General features: G+C 46.1%; 1 protein-coding gene across 4 annotated transcripts in view; it reads left to right on the top strand.

Moving 5' to 3' along the window:
* The window catches only part of LOC138526081 (multidrug resistance-associated protein 1-like), a 1621759-nt gene that overhangs the window by 535409 nt on the left and 1059184 nt on the right, over positions 1 to 27166 (top strand). For all 4 annotated transcript variants that reach the window (XM_069636425.1, XM_069636424.1, XM_069636423.1 and 1 more), the window contains exons 10-11: positions 2742 to 2826; positions 20905 to 20971. In XM_069636425.1, coding sequence (XP_069492526.1) covers positions 2742 to 2826; positions 20905 to 20971 — 152 coding nt within the window. The remainder of the gene's footprint in view (positions 1 to 2741; positions 2827 to 20904; positions 20972 to 27166) is intronic.

Here is a 27166-nt window from a genome sequence, read left to right as displayed (position 1 = left end):
AAAGCGATAAAGCGCACAGGGTTTGAGTCATAAGAAAGAATACCCAAAAACCACTGCCCCACTTAATGGTGAAACTAAATGATAATCCGTCTTGCCAGCCACCAGGAGGATGGACCTGATTGACTAACTGGATAGCTTGGTGCAAGTATACCATGATCTAGCGAAGGCCATGCTGTATAGAAGGAAAAAGATAAAACCAGTGACAGGCAAGCTGATTAAGACACTCAATTCCTACTACTGGGCCTACCCTTTTAACCAACAATTCAAAATCAATGACAAATTTGTAACTTTGTTCACACCAAAGGAAATTGGTGAGTATCTGCTTACGAAAAGCAGAGCTTGACAATTTCCGGAGGGGGAGATAGCTCTTTCTGGCTACTTAAAAGGCTTATGTGAGGAAGAAATCTGACTAAGGAAGAGCACCATGACCCAGCCTGAGCACAGAATACTTCCACATCTTCGAATCTCTATGGTGCTTTGTTTCTTGTTGTTATTTTATAGGCTTGACTTTTTCCTTTCAACGAAACCCAAAGTTGGGCTTCTCCTCAAAACGGTTAGACTTCTTGATTATGTGCTTGCCTCTAGAGGAGGAGTTGCCTTTTGGGAGTGTGGCTTTACAAAGGAAGTTGAAACATAAAAGGGAGGATGAGTGTGACAGGTGGGGGGGTTCACCAATTAGTTATCTCATTGGGTTGAGATTTTGTGGAGCGGACTGGTGGGGATGGCAGAGGGAGTTGGATACTTTATTGAATGCCATAACCCACCCTGTTGGGCTAGTTATGGCAGGAGGTCGGGATAGAGATTGGGGATCACAGGAAGGATGATAAGGGTGAAAGTAGTAGGAGGATTACCTGAGGGGACTTTATGAACGTGGTGATTGCTGATGAGATACCTGAATGCAATGGCAGGGGATGGGGGGTATTATGCATGTTTACATAGGCATACATTACCACACAGGACAGGGCTTTACCCGTCTATGTTACAGTATCAAGAAGGATCAGGGTGACCATGGCGGATACTGGAATGAGTTGTAATATGTCATGCTTGAACATCATCGGACTTGGTAATCCCAAAAATAAGAGTAAGGTTCTTCAGGAGAGTAAAAGGCAGAGCATAGCTAAAGTGGGCCTTCGGGAATCTCACCACCACGAACTAGAGAAACAAGGACTTGGGCACGGGGAATATAGTAAACAAGTCCACTTCTCACACGAGAATATGAAACTAGAGAACACTGTGCTCTTTCATTAAAATAGCCCCTTCTTTCTTTAAGATTGTAATCTTGATGGGACATGTAGATTTGTGATGGTAAAAGGGAACTTGGGGAAAGAAAACTCACATTTGCATCCTTTATGTGCTTTAAGCACTGGGCAGGAGACATTCATGCTACACTTTCTCATAATTCTTCATTAATTTGCAAAGGGTGATTTAGTGGTGGCAGGGTACATAATCTGGGTTATAAATGATGTGATGAATAATTCCACCCAAATGCATTTGTCTGCAAGTGGAGAGGCCACTGGGAAATTAAACATGCAGCTTCGAAGAGGGCAACTTAGTTGATTGTTGACGAAACGTACAAGAAGATACTAAGTACATACACTTTTCAAATGGGTATAAGGCACGTTCTAGGTCGACTGGGATGAAATACATTTCCTTGTCCTGAGGATTCTTCCACCTCATCCTTAAGGGAGGAATTCACAAAGTAACTTTACATTCATAAACCAGTGGGGATCAGACTTTATCTTAAGGGAGACTAGACCTACATTATGAAATCAGAGGCAGGACACCACTGTAATGAGGGAGTTTATGGATAAGGAGGAATTGAAAGAAATAATCAGAGATTAACGAGAAACGAACACTGCTGCCAACACATACCCAGGAAACTATTGGGACACACCAAAAGCAGTGGTGAGGATCATATTAATAGCCTTATCCTTGTCCATGAAGCACATTAGGATACAGAATACAGACATTTTGCACCGGTGCAAGTGCAAAGAGCAAGTGCAAAGTTGCACAGTATTAGTGCCAAAACAATTGGGGGCCATATTAGAAATCCTTTGCACCATGACAAGTGCAATTTTGCATGGTATTGCCCAACCTAAAATAACACTTGAAAACTACAAGCAGGAGTGTTGAAGTTCAAGACATATTCTATTCATACCCAAGCACTGAAGAGGGTACACCTGCCCAGACGTATGATAGAAACTATCATGTGGCAGAGGTTTGGATAATCACAGAATAGACACAGCTACTCTCCATCTAGCAACTGCTGTATCTGAAGCAGTATATGGAGCAAGCCATAGTGGTTCAATACATTTTATTCCTTTTATACAACGAGTTGGAAGTTTTGTTGCAGTTAATTTCACAAGAGAGGCTAACGTGAAGAGATAACATTTAGCCATCCATACATTAAATGTATTAATATTTGATGATGAGGTGAATTGCTAAGGGAATTCTGGCCATGTGTGATGATTTGCAATTAGGTTAAGAGCAGTGCTTTGGAAAAGTTAACGTTGTACACGTAGTGATTTATCACAAGGATTTCCATTGTAACCTATATGTAACTTCACCTGTTTTTTCCTGTAACATATATGTATTTTATAATAAACAGATTTGTTATTTCTGGCATGTGATCTGTGACCAGTCTTGACACTCAAAAACACACACATATTGTCCTCCATCTAATATTTCACTTTTTACTGCTTCATAATGTACATGCTGATAAAGACATTTTCGTTTTACAGACAAAGGTGTCTTTGCGCCGGTTAGAGAATTTCCTCTGTGGCGAAGAACTTGATCCTGCAAACCTACAGACAGTCTACAGTGGAAGTAAGCCAACACAAAACATTTCATAAAGTAGAGTACTCATGTGTTCTATCAAAATATACAGCAGTAGATGTTATGTTGCACAACTGTTATACTGTGCCAAATCACCACTGTAGCAGTCTAAGCCTGTATTTGAATTGGGCCCCACTCAATGTGAAGCCATTTCAAAAGAACAAAACTTTGTTAATAACATATAGGATGTAATTTTGTCAAATTCACAAATTGCCTGGAGGGGAGCACTTATGTTTGCACTTACATGTAAACGGGCCCCATCTGGCCAATTTTGATTATTTGCACTGCAGAGTGCAATGAGAATCATTTGCACTGCAGAGTGCAAATGAGAAGTGTAAAGAGACGGAGGAAAGCCTCTTTACAATTCTCTATTTCACTCCACAGTGCAAATAGAGTAAACACCACCTGCCATGTCCCAATGGCAGGCTGCATTTACAATGATTTCCTATGGAAACAGCCTGCTTTTTGCTGGTGAAAATCTCATGCTGGCGTGAAACCAATTTGTTAGTGAAAGTGGAGGGCAAACTAGAGGCAGAAACTAAAATCCTGTTCCACTCCCGCCCTTCAAAAATAATGATCATCACTTGCAGCCTCTCTTTAGCCCCCCTTCCCAGCTTTCCGTTCCCAAAGTTCAAAACAGTTTTCAAGGTATTGGGGTTCCCTTCCTCAAGCGTTCAAATCTTCTAGCTTTTCAACATAAACAACATAGTTCCTTGGGACGCTTCCCAGCTCTTTGGATATCACTAATTCACATAGGCAGTTCTTTTACTTTTCTTCAAAATCACATAGCATGTTGTTGCCAAACCTAGGCTTCTTTATGGATACTTTCATTGACTTCTCCACACAGGGCACTCGGTCTAGGCGTAGTTGTTGGACCACACGATCCACCCATTACAGGTCACGCAACCGATACCCCTTCTTTTTTTTTTAAACTTTCTTTATTGGTTTTCAAATAACAATTAGACAAAACAGTCATATCCAATACCCCAATGTAAACCCCCTCCCCAACTACCTCCTGGCTCTTGGGATTGCACACCAGTTGTTACATGCATCAGGCTCTTTGAATTTATACATTAAGTGGCATCACATGTGCGTGTCTACTATGAAAGTCACTCTGCCACCTTCAAAATGCATTAGTGTTTGCACCCTGTAGGGTGCTGGGGCTCCTCAGTGGATTTTCATCATATTAAACAGTTCATATCCACATCCTCACTTCTTGGCCACATTGGGGTAACCTGTTTGTCGTGGGTAAGGATTTATGTATCATGAAGAATCTCCTTCCGGGTGCATATCGTGTTGTTGTTCTAAATAGTACTGCCGAAAGGGGGACCAGTGATCAATCGGACGGACACAGGCCGGGAGTGACTGTGCATACCGAGTTTCTCTTTGCTCTCAAGTGTTCATATATTCCAGCTATCTCATGAAACTTGGTGCAGCATTTTTCCCCCGAGTCTAGCAATCAAGTATCTAGCAGTTATCGTGGCCATCCCCAACAGTTTCCTCTCGGATCGGGAGCCCTCTCTAACCAGAGCTAGGAGACATAGTTCTGGTGAGTAAGTCTGTGCGGTTGATAACATCACGGTCATTACCACCTCGATTCTCTCGCAGAAAGATCTAATCTGTGGACATGCCCAAGCCACATGGTAAAAATCTGCCGAATCTGCATTACACCTTCTACACGTGGAGGGTCTCTCAGAGAAGAACCTGTTTAACCTGGCAGGGGAATAGTACACTTGATGCAAGAACTTGCACTGTATTAACCTGAACCGACTATTCAAAGATACATTACGTGGCTGCAAACAGATTTGTTTCATTGTTCATCGTCAGCCCATTTGTATCTGCCATTGGATAGTTGCATTTAGCCCACCTGTGTAGTTGCGCTCCATGTTAATATGCTCAACTACCCATGCTATTTGCGACTTATTATGTCACTCCTGACCTTGGTGACCCAGTCTGTGACATTTAGATTAAGCATCTAGGGTACACCCCCTTTGCATTCACGTCCTAGTGCTGCCTAAATACAAGTATATACTTCCCTAAAAGCGATACATCATTAGCATCATAACACTTTACCTTTTGTCTATCACCTACCCACTGCTCTTAACCTGCCTAACACCCGATATCAGCCTCCACCTCACTACTAAGAATCTACAATACATCCCACCCTGTAAAGCCACCTCCCTCTACACCACCATGGAGCAAGCTAACACCAGTGGACCCAGGTCTGGAACTACCAGCGAACCCCCAAGCAGACCATGTAGCCTACCCTCCAGAAATTCCAGACTTAGAGCAAGACTCACGAGACTACATGAGCCTCTGACTATATCCCTCCCTAGCACCAACAAAAGAACCATTACTCAACTAGCTAGCACTGCCAATAGCAAAACTAAGACTTTTTTAACCTCCTCTTTCAAAACCAAACAAACTAAAATCACCACTGCAGCCCCCTCCTCTCAAAGACGGACTAATAAATGCCAGATCCCTAACGGCACATGCCGCTGACATTAGTGAGCTTATATTGTCTAATAAGTTAGACTTCCTCGCCACCACAGAGACCTGGCTGCACAAGGCAGCTGGACCTCTACTATCTCTAGCTATCCCAGATGGCTACACCATCATGAGACAAGATAGAAATAACATGCAAGGTGGCGGCATTGCCATCATTGCCAAAATCAGCCTAAACATGAGAACTATCTCCATTCCAGACTCAAACTCTTGCGAAGTGTGCGCTATCAAACTCCCACTTTAAAACTCCCAAACCCTGACCATCTACCTTATTTATAGGCCCCCCCTGGCCCGGTGGGTACATTTGAAGAAGATATTAACTGCCTATTATCTACCAATCTCAAAACCTCCACACATCTACTCATTCTTGGAGACTTTAATCTAGGTTATGATGACCCATCAGACAAACATGCCCTCAACGTGGCTAATGCCCTCGCTGAATTAGGACTAACCCAAAAAATTGTGGAACCCACCCATAACAGAGGGAGAACTTTCAATTGGTTAGCAAACTACAACTGCTCCGCCTCCATTACCTCCATCTCCCCACAATCATGGACGGACCACTATTTGGTAACCTACAATTTATCCACCACTAGGCCACTCCCTCCTGCAGCCAATATGGCCCATTCATGCCCTACCATGAACAAAAAAAGTATCACTAAGGATAAAGTAATTCATGCTATTCTACCCATCCTAAACCAACTCGATGAACATCTAGGCCCAGAGATCCTTGTTGAAGAATATAACAAAATTATACGAACCACCCTCGACAACATAGCCCCCGTAAAACTTAGACCATGTAAACCTAAAGCCCACCTTAACAAATGGTTTACCCCTGAACTGAAAGTTCTCCGTCAACTTAAAAGAAGCTGCGAATCCACTTGGAGACTTACCCCATCAGAAGACCATAAAAACAAACTTATAGAAATCTCCTCACAATACAACAAGGAAATTATCCTGGCCAAACGCAACTCATTTAATAAGCATATCTCCACGGCCAATTCAAGTATGAGGGAGCTATTTTCCATCCTAAAGGAATTAGTCGCCTATGCCCATTCTAGATATATGCACAAAAGACAAAGCCTGGTGCACAGGGATACAACAAGCACTGGCCAACAAAGTTACCATTCTCCAAAAGAAAATAGCGGCTAAGAAAGCAGCAATTAATCAACCACCTATATCAAACGCCAACTCACCTTCTCTGGAGAAAAACACAACTATTCAGTTCAGATTTGCAAAAACGTCAATCCGGGAGGTGGAGAAAGTCATCCTCACTCTCAAGCCTTCCAACTGCCAAGGCGACCTGTGCCCTGCACAACTTATAAAAGATGCCGCGAGAGAACTTTCCCCTTTCATAACTAAACTGGTAAATGCCTCATTCAGTTCAGGCACTGTGCCGTCCAACCTGAAACAATCATGGGCACTGCCATTGCTAAAAAAACAATCGATAGACCCCCTCATCCCTACTGACTACTGCCCCATTACTACAGTTCACTTCCTGATAAAAATCCCAGACAAGATTGCATATACCTAAATACAATAATTCCTAGAACAACACAAGTTCCTAGGACCAAGACAGTCTGGCTTCCACCCACAACATGGGACCGAGACCGCTCCCATCGATTTGAAAGCTCAAATTGATGAGCTAAGAGACAAAGGTTAAACAGCCCTCCTCTTACCCTTGGATCTCTGGGCCGCATTCGACCTTGTAGATCACAAAGTCTTATGTAACCACCTAAACTCCGCTGCACACTTCTCTAAAGAAGCCATAGTATGGGTTGAATCCTTCCTCAGCGAAAGGACCATCCATGAGGATGTTCTCCCCATCAGATGCAGCAGACCCGATCCCCATCCTGTGCGGCGTTCCCCAAGGCTCCTGTGTATCTCCGGCACTATACAACATATTTACTAAGCCCCTTTTTGATGATCTGGACCTTCTTGGTATCACCTACACTAACTATGCAGATGATACCCAGATCCTCCTCCCACTTTCAGGGGATTACAATAAGGATTTTGTCTTGGTAAATAGGGTATATCTCATCATCCAGGCATGGATGGCAACTCACGGTCTATGCCTGAATGATGATAACACAGAGTTAATCATTCTGGGCACACAGTCTAATCTCACCAAACTAGGCCAGGATTACTCTGCCTTTGAGATCGATGGGAATACTATTAAGGTAGCCAGGGAAGTGAAGGCGCTAGGTATTCATCTAGATGCCACCCTCTCCTTCAACAAACAGGTGAACTCACTGGACTCAGCCACAGTTTATACATGTAAACTCATCAGAGCAGGTAAACACTTGATCTCAAACGACAATTGCATGATCTTAGCTAGAGCTCTCATTCTATCTAGACTCGATTACTGCAATGCTTTATACATTGGGGCCAATAAACACATCCTACATAGAATACAAATTCTACAAAATAATGCCTTGAGAGCAGCTCTTGATATCTCCAGACGATCACATAGCTCTAAAATAAGGCGTAATAACAACTGGCTGTCGATTCAAGACAAAATCTTACTGAAAGTGGCTTCCCTCGCACATGAAGCCCTGAACAATGCGGCTCCTCCCTATCTAACCGATAGATTTGTAGAAAGAAGATCCTCCAGACTCTCAAGAATCTCCTATGCCAACACACTTATCATTCCAATATTCAAACTGACCAAGGCCGGAGGCGCCAGCTTCCCCATTCGGGCCGCCTAAGTATGAAACTCACTGCCCCACACTATACGTGAAGAGAAATCCTACCTTAAATTCAGATCCAATTGCATCAACCACCTGAAGCAGTCGATCAACTAACCAGTGCCTACTTCCCCCCACCACCCCCTGATATTTTACCTGTAACCTGTATAATATCCTGCATATAATTTACTGTATTACTGTTACTACCTGTATATTTTATTAGCATTATGTGTAATCATGTAACTATGTAACCTAAGCTTTGCATATCCTGTACTGCTGCGCCCTCTTACCCTCGGGTCTTGTGTGCATTATAAGTGAATAAAACAAACAAACCCCCAGAGCTTTCTCCTCCTTTTACTGCCCTCCCTCCTCTGATCAGCTTGTAAATGGTTGATACTAGTTTTCTGTTGGATAGAGGTTTGATTACGTATTGGAGAATTGGGTGGGGGGTGGGAGCCTGGGAGAACATAGGCCATTTGGTTTTAAATAACTCTCTAATTCTGAAGTATAACAGCAGTGTATCTGCAGTCCACTCCCCCCTGGTCCGCAAGACCTCCCACTTTACAAACTGTTCTTCCTGAACCAGGTCGCCCAGTGTCTGGACCCCCAGCTTCTGAAAGTGGATCTGGAATTCTCTCTCGTGGGTGAGTGGGATCCTGTGGGCTTTGTATATCGGGAGATCTGGTGAATAGCACGCGTCACCCCCAAACAGCCGCCCTGTTTTTTCCCAGGCCCTACATGTCACTGCAATGGGTTGGACTTCGGTTCGGAGTGTTCCTTCTCGGAGGCCCCAAAGCGTTCCCAGTAGGTCGTTTGGGCTTGTGACTGCCCTGGCCAGAAGGGAGTGAGGGGTTTCAGGGCTAAGGGTTCCCCATCCCGCTATGTATTGAAGCTGTGCCTGCAGGAAATACAGATATAACTCAGGGTATTCCAGTCCGCCCTGCTTATATGGTGCTGTAAGGGTGTCATAGGATATCTTGGCTTGCCTACCCACCCAGGCCAATCGAATCATTAGACTTTTGGCTCATGCCCTGAAATGAGTGGGTGGCCAAATAGGTACATTGTTAAAGATATACAGCAGTTTGGAGAGAACAACCATTTTAGCCAGAGCAATGTGTGCCGCTTCGGAGATGGGTTGCAAGATCCATGATTCCACTTTTTGTTCCAATAATTCTAGCACTTTCACATAATTATTCTTGTGTAGGTCTCCCACTGATGTGGACACTAAAGTGCCTAAATATCGTATACCCTGGGGGCACCAACAGAACTCTCCCGGCACGTCCACCTGTTGTACGCCTGGGGTCAGGGGCAGTATCTCCAACTTATTCCAATTGATTCTCAGTCCCGAGAGCTCCCCAAATCTACATAGTTCCTGTGTCAGCGGGGGAGATTCAGCTTGGGATGTTTGATGCAGAATAATATATCATCCGCGTATAGAGGTGTGAGTGTATACGTATTCCCTGGTGTGAGTGCAGCTTGCGAATCTGACATGCTACTGGTTCCATTGAGAGAGCAAAAAGGATCAGCAACAGTGGGCACCCCTGGCGCGTGCCCCGCTTTGGATAGATGTATATTCCAATGTTGTACCATTTGTGTAAACCGCAGCCTTGGAAGCCATATATAGCAATAGAATCGAGCGGATATATGTGAGGCCGAATCCGGAGCAGCGAAGGACCTCAAATAGGAAAGGCCACTCGACAGAGTCAAAGACCTTCTCCGCATCCAGGGCCGCTATCGCGATGGGGATCTCCGGGTCCACGTTATGCTTAAGAGTGAACAGCCTCCTCAGATTATTTTGGGTTGATCAACCCGGAATGAACCCCACCTGATCCGGTATGACTAGTGTTGGCATGTGTGGGAGAATACGGTCTGCCAGTACTTTGGCAAGTATTTTGTTGTCTGTGTTGATTAATGAGAGCGGCTTATAGGATGCACAACTTCGGGGGTCTTTTTCAGGCTTATGGCACACTGTCACCAGTGTTGTTCTCGTGGAGTCGGGGAGGGTGCCAGTCGACAGGGCGTTTTCGTACATATCACACAGGTTTGGGTGCAGGTATTCTAAATAGGTTTTATAAAATTCTGCGGTAATACCATCGAGACCTGGGGCCTTATGATTGGGGAGGGAGAGTACAGCCTTGCAGATCTTATCCTCTGATATAGGAGTATTCAGGGCACCCCCTTGTTCCTGGTCAAGCCAGCCCAGAGCTATCTCGTCTAAGTATTGCATCAGCACATTGTGCCCTGTGCTGGGGCGGGATGTGTACAGCTGGTCATAGTATGTTCGAAAGGCGCTATTAATCCCCTCTAGGTCTCTAGTGAGGTGTCCAACACTGTCTTCAACCTCAATGATAGGTGTCACCTGCTGTTCCTATTTGATATCCCATGCTAGTGTTATACTGGGGCGGCCCCTCTCTCCATACCGTGTCGCTGCTATTGGGTCACCTAGAAACCTCTCCTCCCTGACAGCCATTTAATGCAGTTCCTCTCTATGCTTCCCCAGGGGTTTACTTATTTCGACCGTATCCGTGATCCCCTGATTATTCTCTAACTCCTTAATGGCTCCATCCAACGCCTGCATAGATCCACATAAATCTTTTAGGACCCCTCCTTCCTTAGATATACAACCCCTTCTTACGTACACTTTAAATGCCTCCCAGATCATCCCAGAGTAAGGCACTGACCCCACATTGGCCTGCAAGAAGGTTTGTATATCTTGACCTATCTCAGTGCGGAATGCTCCATCATCCAGGGCTGTGGCTCTGAACCGCTAGTGTAGGCGACCTGGGGGACCTTTTGGACCATCTATATGGGTTAGGATTGGTGAGTGGTCTGAGAGGGTTCGGGGGAGTTTACTATCTTCCAATACACACCTAGCCAGTGGGGGAGAGGTCATGATGTAGTGAATTCTATACAAGATACCATGGACGCCAGAAAAGGTGTACTCCCTGTCCAGCGGGTGCATTGCGCACCAGACATCGTGCAGTTTGTGGTAGTCTGCGATGGCATACCACGCTTGGGCAGCCCGGGGCAGGACTGCTGTGTCGTGGAGGACCTATCCAGTTCCAATGTAAGGGCCATATTAAAATCTCCCACCCAAATAATGTCGTAGACCGGGAATCTGTGAATGTGTTTGGCACACTGATGGAAGAATTCAGGGGAGTCAGTATTCGGTGCATACATGTTTATAAGTAGGAGTTTTGTTCCGGAGATTTCCCCCGCTAATAAAATATACAGCCCCTCTCTCTCACTGATCTGCTTGTGTAGTTTGTACTGCAGGGATCCGTGTATATAGACCACCACCCCCCTGGAGTGTGTGGTGTACGAGGAGCCATATCTGTGAATGCCCCATCCCGTTAATCTAGGGAGGGTTGCCTCCGAACTAAATGAGTCTCCTGCAGGCATAATATGTTCACTCTTTGTTTTTTACTATAGTTCGCTATCAACCATGCTTTTTCTGATTGGTGACAATACGGATAGAGTGTAGTCTAGTGTCTTCCCCACCCCGGGAGCACTCATGTTGCAAGTAGTGATACTGGGTCCCGTATGCTATGGGTCCTGTTAGATGTGTCATGTAATGACTACATGCTGCCCGCCCAACATGTTCCATCGTGTGCATTGCAAATCCTTTCCGTGTGCGGACTGTCAAGCCTTCCCCCTTACGCCCCACGCCAAACTGCGTAGGTGAAATTTCCCAAAACCAAACCTCAAGCCCCCCACATGCCAGAAACAAAAACCTACCGGCCCCAATATCCCCCTCACCCCCCGCTTTAACTTCCCTCGTTAACATTAAACAACAGTTCTGCAGTGTCTGTGGGTATCGGAGTGGCGAGGGCGGTCAATTCGCTCCTAGCAGCAACGGCCGTGCTTTGCCGCCTGGCGACCCCGGTCAAGGCCCAGGAGCCACACGTTTGCCACTGTGGGTTACATATAGTGAAGTTCCTTTTCACCAGGATGTGTGACCACCATCAGGGTGAGTGCCTTGGCGTTCTCTCTGGGTCTGGAAGATTCATGGCGAAGCGCTTCGTTGCCTCAGGCGAGGTAAAGAAGGTCGTTGAGCCCTTATACTGTACTCTAGGTTTATCTGGGTACATCATGGAATACAGTATTGTTTTTTTTTCACAAGATATTCTTTACAGATTGGAAGGTCTTATGCTGCTCCTGGGCCGACAGGCTGAAGTCTGGGAAAAGCTGGACTGTGGAGGGCCCCCATCACAATTCCCCCCTGTCTCTGGCGGCCGAGAGCAGGACGTCCCTGTCGTGGTAGCTGATGATACTGGCTATAATAGGGCACTCTTGGGCCCCTGGGGGGGGGGGTCTAGCTGCCAGTGATCGATGGGCACGCTCCACCACGTGCATATCTGAGATTGGCGGGTCCCGGAAGATCTCCACCAGTAGTTTCTCAACAAACTTCTCATGTTGTCGATTGGGGTGGCCTTTGGTATTCCCTGAAATTGAATATTGTTTTGCCTGGAGCGGCCCTCTAGATCTTCGTTCTTTTCCATTACTTTCTTGACAGATTGTTGTAATTCAGCTACCTCACGTTGCAGGGCAGTTACTTTATCTTCCCCCTGCCCGAACCTTTGCTGCGCCTCCATCATGCGGCCACATAGTTCATCTATTTGTATAGCCGAGATGTCCACCTTGCATGTGAGAGCGTCGATCTTCGCCCCTAGACTGTCGTTGCTTCCTTTCAGGGGCAATAGGGTCTGATTTAGGGCCGTTACGTCTATTTGGGACAAAGTTTGACCCGGTTCCAGGGGTGGGGTAGGCTGAGACTGATCAGTACGTGCAAATTGGCCAATTTCCGCCTGTTTCTTGGAGTTGACCATTGTATTGTGGTCTCCTCAATGTTCTCTCCATGTAGGTTGCTGGATAGGCCGCAATTTATTTTGGTATTGAGGGCGGTTAGGGCTATCGTGGAGTTAGGGGGCTCCGTGGATCACCGCCCCGGGACGTATCCACTGGGGCAGTCAATGTCTGTCTGGGGTATGGTTGCGACCATGAAGTGTCGTTGGCACCTGTATAAAGCCTTGCCCCTCTTTCAAGCTAGTTATGTTGCTTCCAGGTCGTGTTTAGTTTGCAATGTAGTCCCAGCTATGGTGATGCAAATCTTATTGCCTGCTGTGCCACCCCGGCTGTATCAGTATGGGCCAGAGGATTGCAGCTGTGGCGTTGGGACGCAGCTTGTATTATTTCGTATTTATGTAGTGACCCTGTGTATCCTTTGTTCCACTGTAGGTGCTGGTTCCCAGTTGTAACAGCTCCTCTCTACCCAAGCACACCTGTAGCACGCTTCTTCCTCCACTCACCCCCTTCAAGTCGGCCTCCGCAACGCTTTGCACCCTCAACCACAGGGGTCCTCAGCTTTTCGGCTCCGGTCTGTGGGTTTCTACAGAAGTGATTTAGTTTGTGGGCCAGGGACTCAGGGATGCCAGTGTCCCCACAGGGCTTCTGTGCTGTGCCTTTCAGCATACAACGGTGAGCTCTCATAGTCTTGTTAAAGGGCAGCAGGGAGTTGTTGGTTTGCAGCACCCTGCAGGGTCCAGTAGTGTGGATTTTTATTGTATGGCCACAAGTTGAATCAGCTATGTCGCAGTCCCAGTACGGCAGTGCAGCACAATACAGTGTGCTCTCAGATCACTTTCATCTGGGTCCTGTCGCACTTTGTTTCTTACAGTACCTTTCCCCGAGGTCTGGTCACCAGGGCCTGTGTGCTGCTGGAGCGCCTTCAATGTGAGAGGGCCTAAGGCTGGTATCCGTCTGATGTCTCCAGCGGTGTACTGAGCTGGGTGTGCGCTGGAGCTGCTATGGTGCCTGGTGTCTGTGTGGACCAGGAGTCACACGTCGCTACTCTTGGGACCATGGGAGCTGGGGCCCTCGTGGATGCTTCAAGTCATTGTATGGTGGGTGACCATCGCTCCACCCGCGCAGGTTTGGCTTATGGGAGTCTATGGGGTGCACCAATGTTAACGCCGGTGTACCACCGAGCCACTCAGTAGGAGGAGCCGGCTGGAGGCCTGGAGACTGCCCGGTGCTGGGGGCCGCACGCCACAGCAGAGCAGGAGGCCGGGTGCAGCAGCTGGCGCCGTCCAATCCCGGAGGGGAGTGCCTGTGTCAGGGGGCGAAAGGATCTATCCTGGGGTGCGCTTCTTAACTGGGCTCGTCAGTCGTCATGGCGAGGAGCAGGTCTCCGGTCCGTCCCTGATGCAGCCACGATTCCCTCAGTTGCCTGGGGTGTGGGGCAGCACAATGGGGTCTCACCTTAATTACCGACCAGTCCGCCCTCCAAGGCCATCATCAGGTCTTGCATCAAGACTCGCCCCGGGACCAGCCCTCCACAGAGCCCCAGTGCCTAACGGGGCTCCCACGGCACAGGCAAAATGACTCACTGCACGGCGGCCACACCGCGACTAAGTCCGTATCTTCAAGGATCAGCAGTAGTTTTGTAGAAATATAGGATCGGCTTCCCTCCGCAGGCCCTTCTGGAGTCGCAGGATGGTGGCTGATATAATATTCCGGCCTTCTCCAGCGACCGGCAGGGTGACCTCTCACAGGGCCTGCCGAGGACAGTCAGGAGGGGCACCAGAGTTTTCCGCCCAGCACAGCTCACAGGGTTTTAATCCTGGGCCGACTTTCGGTCAGACGGCTCCCTTCATCTTCATCTACTGGGGGAGACCGGGATCGTTTAGCGCAGGATTTTTAAGAGGATTGTGAAGCCGTCGCCGGAGCTTCTCAGGCAGTGGCCATCTCGTAAGCCGCGCAACAACCCCCCCCCCCCCAACCAATACCCCTTCTTGATGGCTCTCCATCAACGATTGTCCAATTGTTTCTTTTTCACAGTGATGTTTGGTTGATTCCCCATGTCACACTCTTCTGACACTGTACAATGGCTTGATTGGCCAATTTACCTTCATTACACTTTGTTATACTTCTCTGGATCTTGCCAATGCAAGTTTCCCAATAATATGCACTCCTTGGAACTTTTATGGCTGTTGCCAGTATTCTTTTCCTTTTCCTCACATGATATCCTTTTTGGCATTCACTTGGCTTTTCTAATACTTGAGTCTCAGAGAATACAGCACACTCTCTTTACTCTGTACTGTGGCTTACTTAGTCACTGTGCATTTTATTACGCTTTTCTGTAGTCTTCTGATTCTGGCACAGGTTTCCTTTTTACCCTACAGTCTCTTGGACTCCTTTAGCTTTGATCAATACTTGGTTTATAAACTTATACTCTTCTTGGGATGCTTTGACTTTGCCAACTCTTGTGTTTCATCTAATACACTTTGTGGTATCTGCCACATGCACCACCTTTCTTTCACTCTATTCATGAGTGCACAACACTTGCCTTTACTCTGTTCGGCATGCAAAAGTGCTTATTGTAACTTTCAGTTCATTCAGCATTCAAAAGTACTTGTTTTCGCATTTAAAAGTACTTGAAATGATTTTCAGTTTGTTTGGTATTCACAAGCACTTGTTTCAACATCCAAAACACTTGTAATGACTTTCTATTTGTTTGTTATTCAAAAAGTACTTGCTCGGCATTCAAAAGTACCCAGAATACCTTTCAGTTCATTTGGTATCCAAAACAACAATGTTAAATGCGCATTTGCCTGCCAGCCCGGTGCTTCCCATTCACTCACCGGTCAGAGCTTAGAGCGTTGCAAGGTCTTTGCCGCTTCGGGTTCCCACCTGTTTGAGCGAGAACTCTCACCCCAGCAATGCTCTGCCTGCAGCCCAGGACTTCTGTGACCACTTTGTTCGGTCACTCCGGTTTTCCACACGCAATCTGCTACTAGCCTCCTGCTTTCCTTAGTGTTGCTTCCTGCTGCATAAACTCTGCATTGGTCACTGGGTCTCGAACGCTCCACTTGCCATGCCACTTCTTGGTAGTCGTTTCACCAGCTGCTGCCTCAGTCTCTTCGGCTCCCACTGCCTCCACAGCTGACTCCATTCCCAAATGGAGGTCTGGTTTTAAAGTGCCTGCCACCATAATTGTTCCAGGAAAGATTAGACCGCTCACTATCAGAACGGTAGTTCTGCCTTATTTGTGTTGTACTCCTCCTCATCCCAGTACACAGCTGAAGCTGATACATGTTTGTATTAACAAAAGGAGGCTGACTTGTATGTATTAATAAAAGGGGAATTAGATGTGTTTGTCTCCTTCAAATGAGGAGATGTCTTCCTAGTTGGTCTCTTCCTCGTCCCAGTGTTAAAGTGATGTTTCTGAGGGTCAGTTTGAAGGTAAGGAAAGGGAACGGGCTGACAGTAGCCTACAAAAGCCTGAAGGATAGAGTGTTCAGTGTGAAAAGGGAAAGGGGGATACCATGTCTCACACAAGGACGTCCTCTCCCCACTCCCAAAGTTCCCTTCACCCAGGTGATCCTCCCTCGCATATCCACCCCAGGGTTGCGATCCAAAAGCGATGGCCTTTCCCTGGCCACCTGAGAGGAGGATCCTGGGGAAGAAGTGAGGACGCCCTCAGGTTCCTCACACTACATAGAGGTTAAGTGTGGTCCAGCAAAGAATAGAATATGTGAAAGGTGAATGCAGGTGGAGAGCAAAAGGGTAGCAAAACCAAACATTTATGGCTGGAAGGTTTTGAACAAATCATAACCATGGGCACAGCTCTGGGCAACCCTCCAGACCATTGTTTTCCACTCTGCCAAGCCATTACAGAACAGGAAAGACCATATGAAAATAGGCCTGGTCTCACCCCAAAAGGGTAGAAGAGGCTGCTAAGGACATGTTGACACGTTCTTGAATATGTTGCAAGCCTGGCACTCATTAACGTGAGACGCTCTTGTGAAGGAGTATGCCAGTGCTCCTACCATTAGAATAAGCTGACACTGGTGTAGTAAAAGGGCAATGTCAGACCCATATGCCACCTTAAAATGTCTGTCTAGAACCCTATTGACTTTGAATGCCCATGGTAGTTAATTATTTAATTATAAAAAGTCTGATTAATGTGCATACCTTTTAAACACCATTTTACATCCTCGATGAACAATATAGCTGCCATGAAATTCAAAGATTCCCACAACCTGGTACATACCATTCAAAGCAACTGTTATCCCCAAAACACGTAGGCATATGTGACCTTGAGTTAGGAATGCGTTGTTTGTTAATTACCATGTTTGATAAGGTCTCCCTGTGCTTTTAACACCATGAAATGGCAGATCCATTTGCCATAGGTTTGACTCATAGTCGTCAAAGATGGATTTATCTAATCCATCCACGCTGAATATGACTAATCGAAACAGTGGCTGCTGACACATCAGTGCACAGAACACACAGTGAGGAGGAACGGGACACAGAGGAAGAAGAGGTAATGTGAGGATGGGATAGGTGGGGAGGAGGAGGTGGCGCAGCAGGGGACATGGGGGTGCAGAGAAGGCACAGAGAAGAGTGAGGAGGAGGTTGAGGGAAAGATGGAAGGAGGCCTTGGGGCAGGTTAGTGTCCATGTCGGGCTGCAGAAAGTTGGTGGAATGAGGGTGGAGCCCCCTATTGAAAGGTGCGATGGGAGAGGGAAGAGGTCATGGAGCAGAGCCCCCGTGGGAGGCCAGGGAAATGGGTGGAGAGGAGCTGAATCGCTTTGAGCAATTAGGTGAAGCAGGATGGTCAGCGCAGGATTCAGTGAGTCAGGGTTGGCAGCTCATTATTATACAAAGAGTTGTGCGTCAGAACAAACACATGGAGGCCTGCCATTGCCAGCATCTCTACTTCTTGGAGACCTAAACCTCGGTTCTAATGACCCTAAAGACAAAGCTGCCACTTCCCTCACTAAGGAACTTAACAAACTAGGTTTTACACAAAAGTCTCTGGCCCCACACATACCAAAGGCCGCACCCTCGATTGGGTCAATGACCATAACTGCCACACTTCCATCATCATCTCCAACTCAGCGCTACCCTGGACCGATCACCATTGCATTGAGTTCACCCTACCCACCCCCTCTAACACCAAAATCCTCAGTCCTGCGCCCACAACACTAGTAAGAAACTCCAAAAACTCAGAGGCCAGCCTTCGCTCACACCTTAACATCCCTGCACTAGCCCCCCCTTTCTCTATCAAACCAAATGCCTTAGCCGACATCTACAAAGATGCTCTATCCAGAGCCATTAACGCCATAGCTCCACTTGAACCCAAAAAGGCAAAATGCCTCTACACACTAACTTATGGTTCACTGATGAACTTCAGTCCCTATGCTCCCGTAAAATGGAGGCTCAAAAAAACTAGCTAGCACACCCGAGTGAGGATACTAAAAACTGTTTTAACCAAATCTCCCGACTATACAAAGATGCCATCACCAACGCTAAAGCTAATTCCTTCAATGTCTGCATCACCAATGCCAAATCTCAATCATAAGAAATCTTTGCCATTTTCAACTAACTCCTATCTCCCCCCAATACACCAGATGAGATTACTAAAGACGAAGCCTGGTGCTCTAGTATTCAAGCCGCCATGCTAAACAAAATAGAGCTCCTTCAAAACAAAATCAAGGGTCAATACAAAGCCCTAGCCCATACTCCTGGGCCCAAACAATCTGACCCCTCTCCCCATCAACCAATTCCAAACCACTTTTCACCTTTAAAGATATCTCAGAATTGGAAGTCGCCAACATCCATAAAAACATAAAACCCTCTATGTGTAAAGGAGAAATCTGTCCTCCCAAACTTATCAAGGACTGCGCAGACCTCCTTGTCCCACTTAGAACAGCGTTCATTAATGCCTCCTTCAGAACCAGAAGCATCCCTGCCAGCCTCAAAGAAGTGTGGGTACGCCCCCTTCTAAAAATAAACACTCTTGACCCTACACAGCCAAACAACTACCGACCCATAACCACTGTGCCATTCCTGCTCAAGATCCTGGATAAAGCGGCTCACTGCAAATCCAACATTTCCTTGAAACCCACTCAATTCTTGGATCTAGACAATCGGGGTTTCGCAAAGGACATGGCATGGAAACAGCACTGGTAGACCAAAATCCAGATCACACAAATCATGGATAAAGGCAAACCTGCCCTCCTGCTACTCTTAGACCTCTCCGCTGCTTTCGATCTGGTAGATCACAAGACACTCACATCACACCTTACCTACTCAGCCAACTTCTCTAAAGAAACCGCGCATTGGATTACCTCCTTCCTAGAGGCGAGGGCAATGAAAGTATTCTCAGACATAGCCCATGCTGCCCCCACCACCATCAACTGCAGAGTCCCGCAGGGCTTGTGCACTGCACCCACTCCATACAACTTGTTCACAAAGCCTCTCTTCGATAAGCTTGACGCTTTAGGTATCGCGTATACCAACTACGCTGATGATACTCAAGTACTCTTACCACTCACTGGCTCCTACACTAGAGATGCCCAAGCACTTCACTCAATATACACCACCATCCAGGCTTGGATGGCAGCTAATGGCCTCTGCCTCAATGGAGAGAAGACCAAAATCATCATTCTAGGCCTAAAAACGACATTAGCCAAGCAAGACAACTTGTACTCCAACTTCACCATTGATAACACCATCATCCCTGTTTCCACCTCGGTAAAGACCCTAGGCGTCTACTTAGATTCCACGCTATCCATGTCCAGGCAGGTTAGCACTATCACCTCCGCCTCAGCACACCCTACCAAACTCATAAATGCAGTAAAACCATACTTATCCAAGCCCAACTGTCTCTCAATTGCCAGAGCTACTATTGGTGCCAAACTGGACTACTGCAATGACCTCCTAGCAGGTACCTCCAAACATAATCTAAACAGACTTCAAATAAAGCAAAATAATGCGCTCAGAGCCGCATTAAGCCTCGCCAAAAGGGAACACATCACCCAGGCCAGACAGGCAGCCCTCTGGCTCCCTGTTAAAGAACGCATCAGCTTCAAAATCCTCACCCTCACCCACAAATGCCTCTCCTTCTCAGCTCTGTCATCTTGCACAAACTTTATCCAAACCCACTCACTCCAGACCTACCAGAACACACTACACCAACCTTCTACACACTCCCCACATCAACAGATCCAAAGCGGGAGGATTAGGTTTCCCACACATAGCCACTAAACTCTGGAATGCCCTTCCCACAGACATCAGAACAGAAAACTCTCTTTTCACCTTCTGCAAAAACTCAAAGCCCTCCTCTTCATCGGACCCCTGTATGTCTTGCTACTTGATTGTATATATGATTGCAATTGTTCGTCACTTCTGTAACTAAGTAAAATGTCTGCAACCAGCGCCACAATGCCTCTGGGCTGCTGCATGCTTAACAAATGCGAATAAATAAATAAAATAAATCCAAGAATTCTAATCTAGTAAGTGCAACCACAGTGGGCCCTGACAACATTACTGTGGCAGATTTGAATTCCTGCAAGGGTGGCTCAACCCTGTCCTCCCGTTACTCTGACAATATGAGTTGGAATTCCAATGGGCTCTAATGGGTATATTTGCACATAAACAACTGTACATCTATGATATGAGAGACAGTTTCTAAAGAACAAAAGGTAGTTAATAACATAGTGTTTGACTGCCTGATCAATCATCAACATTCATCGTATTGAATAATAGCATTGCATGAATATAATTGCAAAATAAAACCTTGCATCCTAAGAATATATTTCACTGTTGTTTGATTACTACAGTAAGGGTGTTCCAGAGGAGAAAAGAAAAAACTGTGTTACAATAATTCATGTTTCTCAATTTCTTCAAACATTTTGGGTTGCACTATGAAAGTGCAGTGTCATTATAAAGAAGAAGTGAAGAACAAAACTCATAACATTTGGATAGAAAGGCCTTCTTCAGAGTACATGAAAAAAAGAGGATTAATTTTAAGCATAGAAAATAGCAAAATATTGCGTGAGTAATTTATTATATTGTTTTTTGACAGATCACACTGTAGGATTTGTTGGAGCATCTTTCCGCTGGGATGACATTGGACCACCTGTAATAAAGGAGTAAGACAATATTTTGGAATTTTCTAGTTTGCCAATGTGTCGCTCTCTGTATGAGGATGGGATAATGTCCATTGGTTATTTAGGCACAAAGTGTACGATGTATCACACTGCAAAACAGTGCTGCATTGTGCAATTCACTAGATATGGGATATGTGGGCTGGGCAAAATTCCCCAAGCACAGTGTATAATGACTCCCTCTTTCATTATACTGCATGAAGTAAATGCAACTCGGCCAAGACAGTGATCCGCTGCTATTTGACACCCAAGTAACCCAAATGTTCTCAGTAAAACTTGTAGGGAAAATATGGTTCTACACACCCCGAATTGTGATTCCTGAATCTATAAAATTAAGAGCTTCGACCAGTGGCCACTGTTAGGATGGATTTCTAGAATCTGGTTTGGTGGACAGATTTCAGGAGGCCACCCTAGTTATGATGAACAGGGATTTCTGAGAGGTTAGCCAAAACCCAGTCAAGGTACATGGATTAGCAGTCTATCGCGCTCTGAAAAAATTGTGTATGAGCGTGATAGAAATAAAATGTCAATTCAATTCAGTCAAGGCTTAGCCTCAGGAAATTGTGAGTGGGTCAGAGTTCCTCAATGAGTGCACACAGAATAGCACCCAATAATTCAATTTAGACATTGTTATAAATATGCAATTATTCATTTCAGACCTTTAGAACACAATGAAAAATGAAACTCGCAGATAGTACTATCACACAGCACTCTATAATACAAATATGTGCAATAACCATTAGGCAGACCCTCCAGGATATGGTGGGATGAAAGGGTAAAATATACAACATGAAAAAGCAATATTTTGCAGGAATTAGGCAGTGTGCAGCGTTCGAAGATAGTCAGGTTGTCATTGTACCTGTTTGTATGAATTTAATATGAAGAGTCTCAGATGTCCCTGGCTTGACAGAACAGTGTTTGCTTTGCGCTACGTTTTTTCGTTTAATGTGCATGCCTATTTAGTATGATTAACTGTATTAATCTTTATCAGTTGTAATGGTGAAAATAGTCTCCTTCTATGTTCTCCAATCCCCCAAACAGCCACATACCTCTCTCACCAACACCCCTCACACTCACCAATTTCCCATCACAACTTACACTCCGGAACCTCTAACTCTGTAATGCACATAGGCATGTGCTCTGTCACACTGCCAAGTCAAAATGTGCACTCCCCATTCCCTGCCACAATCCAAATCATTCTCGCACCTTACTCTCCCCAATTCGTTCTGCACTCTAAAGTCCTTTATTCTTTCTCACAACGTCTGCATCTTCCATGCTTTCTTCCATTCTATTGCACTCTTCACTCATCCTTTCTCCTAATATGCAGCTAATACCCTCTTTCCGGCCAACCTCTCCCTTTCTGCTTTCTGGCCCACTGCTCCCACTGTAGCCCGCGCATCCTTTGCTTTCTGGTCGGCTGCTCCCGCTCTGGTTTCTGGCCCACTGCTTCCTCTCTGCTCTCCTTCCCACCGCTTCCCCCTTTGACCGACTGCTCTCCCTCTGCTTTCTTTCCCGTCACTCCCCATCTGACCCATCATTCCCCCTCTCTCTCCTTTCCTTCTCATATTGTGACTTTTTTTTAAAATTTACATTTTGGCCCAGATGCTCAAAAAATGGGGCATCTAAAAATAGAACAGAGGATATAGTATTTTTAGAAAACCCATTCCATGGGCCTGAACTGTAGCACAAATGATGCGCTGGCAAGCCACCTTCAGTACATTGGTGCCGGAAGCGCTTTCCGGCCAAGATGTTCTACAGGCTCCCAGCACATTTCACTGTGACAGGCACTCAAGGGGCATGTCACTGTAAATGTGATGTCACACTTAAAAACAAATAAAAAAAATGCATAACCAGGTCAGGAAAGACGCTGTAATGCAGTACGCACTCCCAAGCCCATGCCTATTCAAAGCAGGCACATGGGTTGCTTTCGTTTTCTGTACATTTACAAGCGCATCCTGTTCGTAAATTCGGAATGCGCTTTTAAATGCACAGAAATGCCCCCTGATTTAGCGCAAATGCGCAGAGGTGAAAAAGGCCATCTGAGTGGGTGCATATAAGATCCGCCCTTTCTGATTTAGTTTGTGGATTGGGGGCACAAGTGATGAGATGTGCTTGCCCATTTCATTACTTGCGTCAATAAATGTTTTGAGAATCTGGCTTCTTGTGTCATTTGTTTTTTTTTAAATGCCTGTTTTTGCTGAAGGCCGTTTTTGTGGTTTTTTTAAAAAAACTGCAGTTTTCACAGTATTTTGCGGGTTCTGAAAATTGCTATAAGCTGGATGGCCTGATTAGGTTAACTTAAAAGACATCACATAACTTAATCAAGCAATGCAGATAAGTAATATAAATGCAATAAATGATGGGAACCAGTCACAAGTACAAAATGCTAACTTTAGAAGTCCAAACCCTAAGATGAATTGGGCCTTGTGCCCAAAGGTTACAGGATCCAGTGCAATGTTCTCACAGGTATGTGTTATCTTTAAAAGGGATGCAATGGTCTTGTGATGGTGATACGTTTTGAACTAATTAAATGTTCTAATACGATTTACCAGAAGATAGATATGTTTACTCCTTTATTCCAGACCCAAGGCTTCCTGACCCAGGTTTGGCGACCAGAGGTGAGTAGAAGGGAGATAGGAGACAAAGGGACTTGTTCCGAATGATATCCTATGAAGGACAGACAAACTGATACTTACTTGCCCCCTGACTCCCATTTTCCCAAATGTCATTATGAATTGTCTGAGGGGGCGGTTGGGACTCGATCTTCCGCCCTTTGTTCCAGTCAGAGGTGCCCAAGAGTTGCCATTTCGAGGATTCTTCCGGTCGGGTGCAACTTTAAGATGCAATCCCTGCCGGTGAAGAAATGCAGAATCCAACGATGCAGACCTCTTTGGAACACATCACAGGATGGAAGAAGGCGAGTTCCAGCGATGATCACTGATTACGGGCGACGGCAGGCGTCTTTCCAGTTGCAGTCGCAGAGGCTGCTCCGGGACAGGTTCCAATGAAAATAGGAAGCTGGAATTCAAGGCGAAGGTGACTCGTGGCACAAGCTGGCGACCACCAAAGTCCCGGACTCGAACGCTGAAGGGCAATGCTTCTGCCGTGGTAGCCCAAGAGAGAGCTGGTCAGTCTACCGGGCAGTCAAGGGACACTTCCAAAGGCTCTGAAGGGCGAGATCCACGTGAGGTCATCAAGACTAGTTTGTACCACTAGTCCAATCAGACCCCCAATTCCGGCTTTCAATTTCAACAGGATTGATTTAATATCCTGATCAGGTACTTGAGACTCTTCACACAGCCCACTTTCTTGGGGACATTGATCCGCATGCTGGGTCTGAGAACAGGGAGTCCTGGCAACTGTACCGCCTTCAAAGGAAAGATTATTTTGTAGCTTGTCAGTTTTTCCCATTCTGTGGCTCCTTTCCCCTCCTTTCTCCACTAATTGCAGTCAAAGAGCACCTTCCAGGTAATATCGTGGGACTGACAGTGGACCGATTGCACAATCGGTACACCCTCAAATGTTCCCACCGGTCTTTGCAGTGCACCTCTCCTACGCAACACTGTCCGCTTCTCTGCCAATTCCACAGACCAGGGTCTTGGCAACCACTGCAGCTGCACCAAGTTCAAACTTAGCCAATTGCTGGGCAAATAAGCACGGAACTCAAGGCAAAATGAGGCTGGGCTCATTCTCAGTCAGTGCCACTACATAGGATCATTCCTGCAGCTAACCTCGGGAGGTCGGACACTCCTCACCACGCTGCTCCGCTGCTACCGTGCCTCCATCGACCTCCTTTCAGGCTGCCAGAGCCTGCCTACTCCCTGCGCGATCCCGGATCTCCACAACCTTCAAAGCTGCCGCCGCCTCCTGGCCGCAGCGCTGACCGTGTGGCACCACAAGTAAAACTCGCCTTCACAGCTGTTCCTTCGGCGGGTCCCCCGCAGGGCAGCACACCCCTCCTCACCCGGCACGCGGGCCGGAGCGACTTCAGCCAGAAAGTCTTAGTCCCAGCTGTTCGGCCACCGCCGACCGCGGACGTCCCACGCCTGCAGGATCACTGCAAACTACTACCAGCTGGCCTCCAAACTGCCTGCGACTTTGTCCCTCGTTGCACCAATGCACTGCATTGTAAGATGCTGTGTGCATATCAAAATACAAGAATTCAAAAGGGAAACAATATTTCCCAGTACTAATAGTCTGAAGGACTGATCCGTTTCCCCATAACAAAATGAACAAAAGGTGAGAGAAGTGAAGCTGAACGCTTGACTTCCCTTCAAGAAGTCGGGATTGAATTAAAAACAGAGCAAAAGGAAGGGCCTTCCACAGGAAAGTATGGAGGGGAAGTTGCAAACAGAGATTCTTTCATAACAGCCACCTTGCCAAACATACATTTATGTTCATTGCTTTGATCAGAACACTAGCCTAAATCCAAAGGTCACAAACGCTGGGGACATTATGCAGTATGGATCTATACCCGATTGTGACTGATTAAAGCCTGCTCTAAGCTTTGGTCATTCAGTATTATTTGAATTGTTACTGACTGTTACATCACATTATAACCATCCCCCAGATCCTGAGGTTAAGGAGAAAAACCATAAATGAGAGCCGTTTTAAACAGCTTGGCTATTGTAAAATGGCAATAGTAAACTATCAATTGTGTTTGTAAAATGTTAAGGCCTTATTTTGTGTGTAGTGCTGGCTTTGCATATCAGCTCCACCGTAAAGTCATGATCTGCTTGTATTTAAGCCCTACCTTCAGCACATGGATGTTAATCGTGTCCTTCTCCCTGAACTCTTAAGAGTAGGCAATACGATTTTGCGAGGTCTGAAAATAGGGATCAGGGAAAGACTCTAAAGTCACTATACGTGTCAGGTGTTCCCTCATTTCACAGTTAACAGAATCCCTCAGAGCTGGTCTAGTACTCCTCTCTGAAGGATTGGTAAGGGGAGGACAAGAGTGATTCTGAACGATAAGAGGCTGAGTACTCCCGGTCCAATGGCTGGGTGTGTTGTTGTCCTTCCGAGGGTTTTGAAGTATCCCTTTTGGGATTAACACTGGATCTGGGGGAGCTCACAGGCTGGATACATTTCATCGCCTCACTGACGGGGTTTGGACAAGAGGAAACAGAGGCAGATAGCTCCTCGGACAAAGAAGGAGGAGTAACACCAACAAGTTAGAAAGTGGAAGCTGGGATTTGCAAGGCTCTAAGGGGGGGTAGGGAGTTGGGGGTGGGAAATGTTGGGGAATTGTTTTTATGCATCGTGTTTAGGTGCAACGTATGTTGATTATTATGGAAACTGATAAAATATGTTTTTAAAAAAACACTGGATCTGGGGGATTGAAAAACAGTGGCTTCAATAATCCAGGTAGCCTTAGTCCTTAAGGCATATCTCCTCTGACCAGAATACAAAGGTTTGTTTAACAGAAAGACAACCAAACTCAACCACCTAGGGTTTGTTCCCAATCGGAAGTGAGCTGAATCTCATAGTTCAGGTTCTGCTAATCCCACTACGACACCATGTGTGACGTAGGATCAACAGACTACAGGAATCAGAAATGTATTACTTAGCACCTTTTAGTAAGTACAAAGAAACACTTGTGTACAGGCGCGTTATAAATGACTTATATCATATCATATCACAAGAGGAGGCAGAGGGTCGATTGCCTATAGGGCCTAGGGTAACCAGCTAAAACACAATATGGGTAACTATACTAAACGATGTCCGGATTAGAGTTCTCAGAATAATGAAGGCGTATATGTTAAGTATTACAGGTACTTTCAGGATTCCCTGATCTAATTCACAGTCTTGGGGATATAGAGCCCCGCTCGCTTCTTGGCATTACAGTCTCAGGAATATAGCACTGATCTTGCATCTTGGCTCCACCCAGCAGCAAGTAATAGGTCCCCTTTCTTTCGAGTACATGTCAGGCTCGGATATTCTTCCCTCTAGACACCAGTCGCTCTTCTGGGCTAATCATGGTACTCATCAAAGCACACCTACAAGTGAGCATTTTTTCCCATCTCTTCAGGGTATGGAAGTGGGCACAGATATTATCACCATCTTGCATTGAGCCACCTCCCTGGGCCAGTAGCAATTTCTTTCACTCACTCCTACCAGCAAGTAGTCTTTTACCCTTACGTGTTTTTTTTTTCCGGCTGTAATACTGTAACCCACCAA

The sequence above is a fragment of the Ambystoma mexicanum genome, chromosome 7p, assembly GCF_040938575.1.
Source record: "Ambystoma mexicanum isolate Mex_15411 chromosome 7p, UKY_AmexF1_1, whole genome shotgun sequence".
Taxonomy (NCBI): domain Eukaryota; kingdom Metazoa; phylum Chordata; class Amphibia; order Caudata; family Ambystomatidae; genus Ambystoma; species Ambystoma mexicanum.
This window is presented reverse-complemented; position numbering and strand designations above follow the sequence as displayed.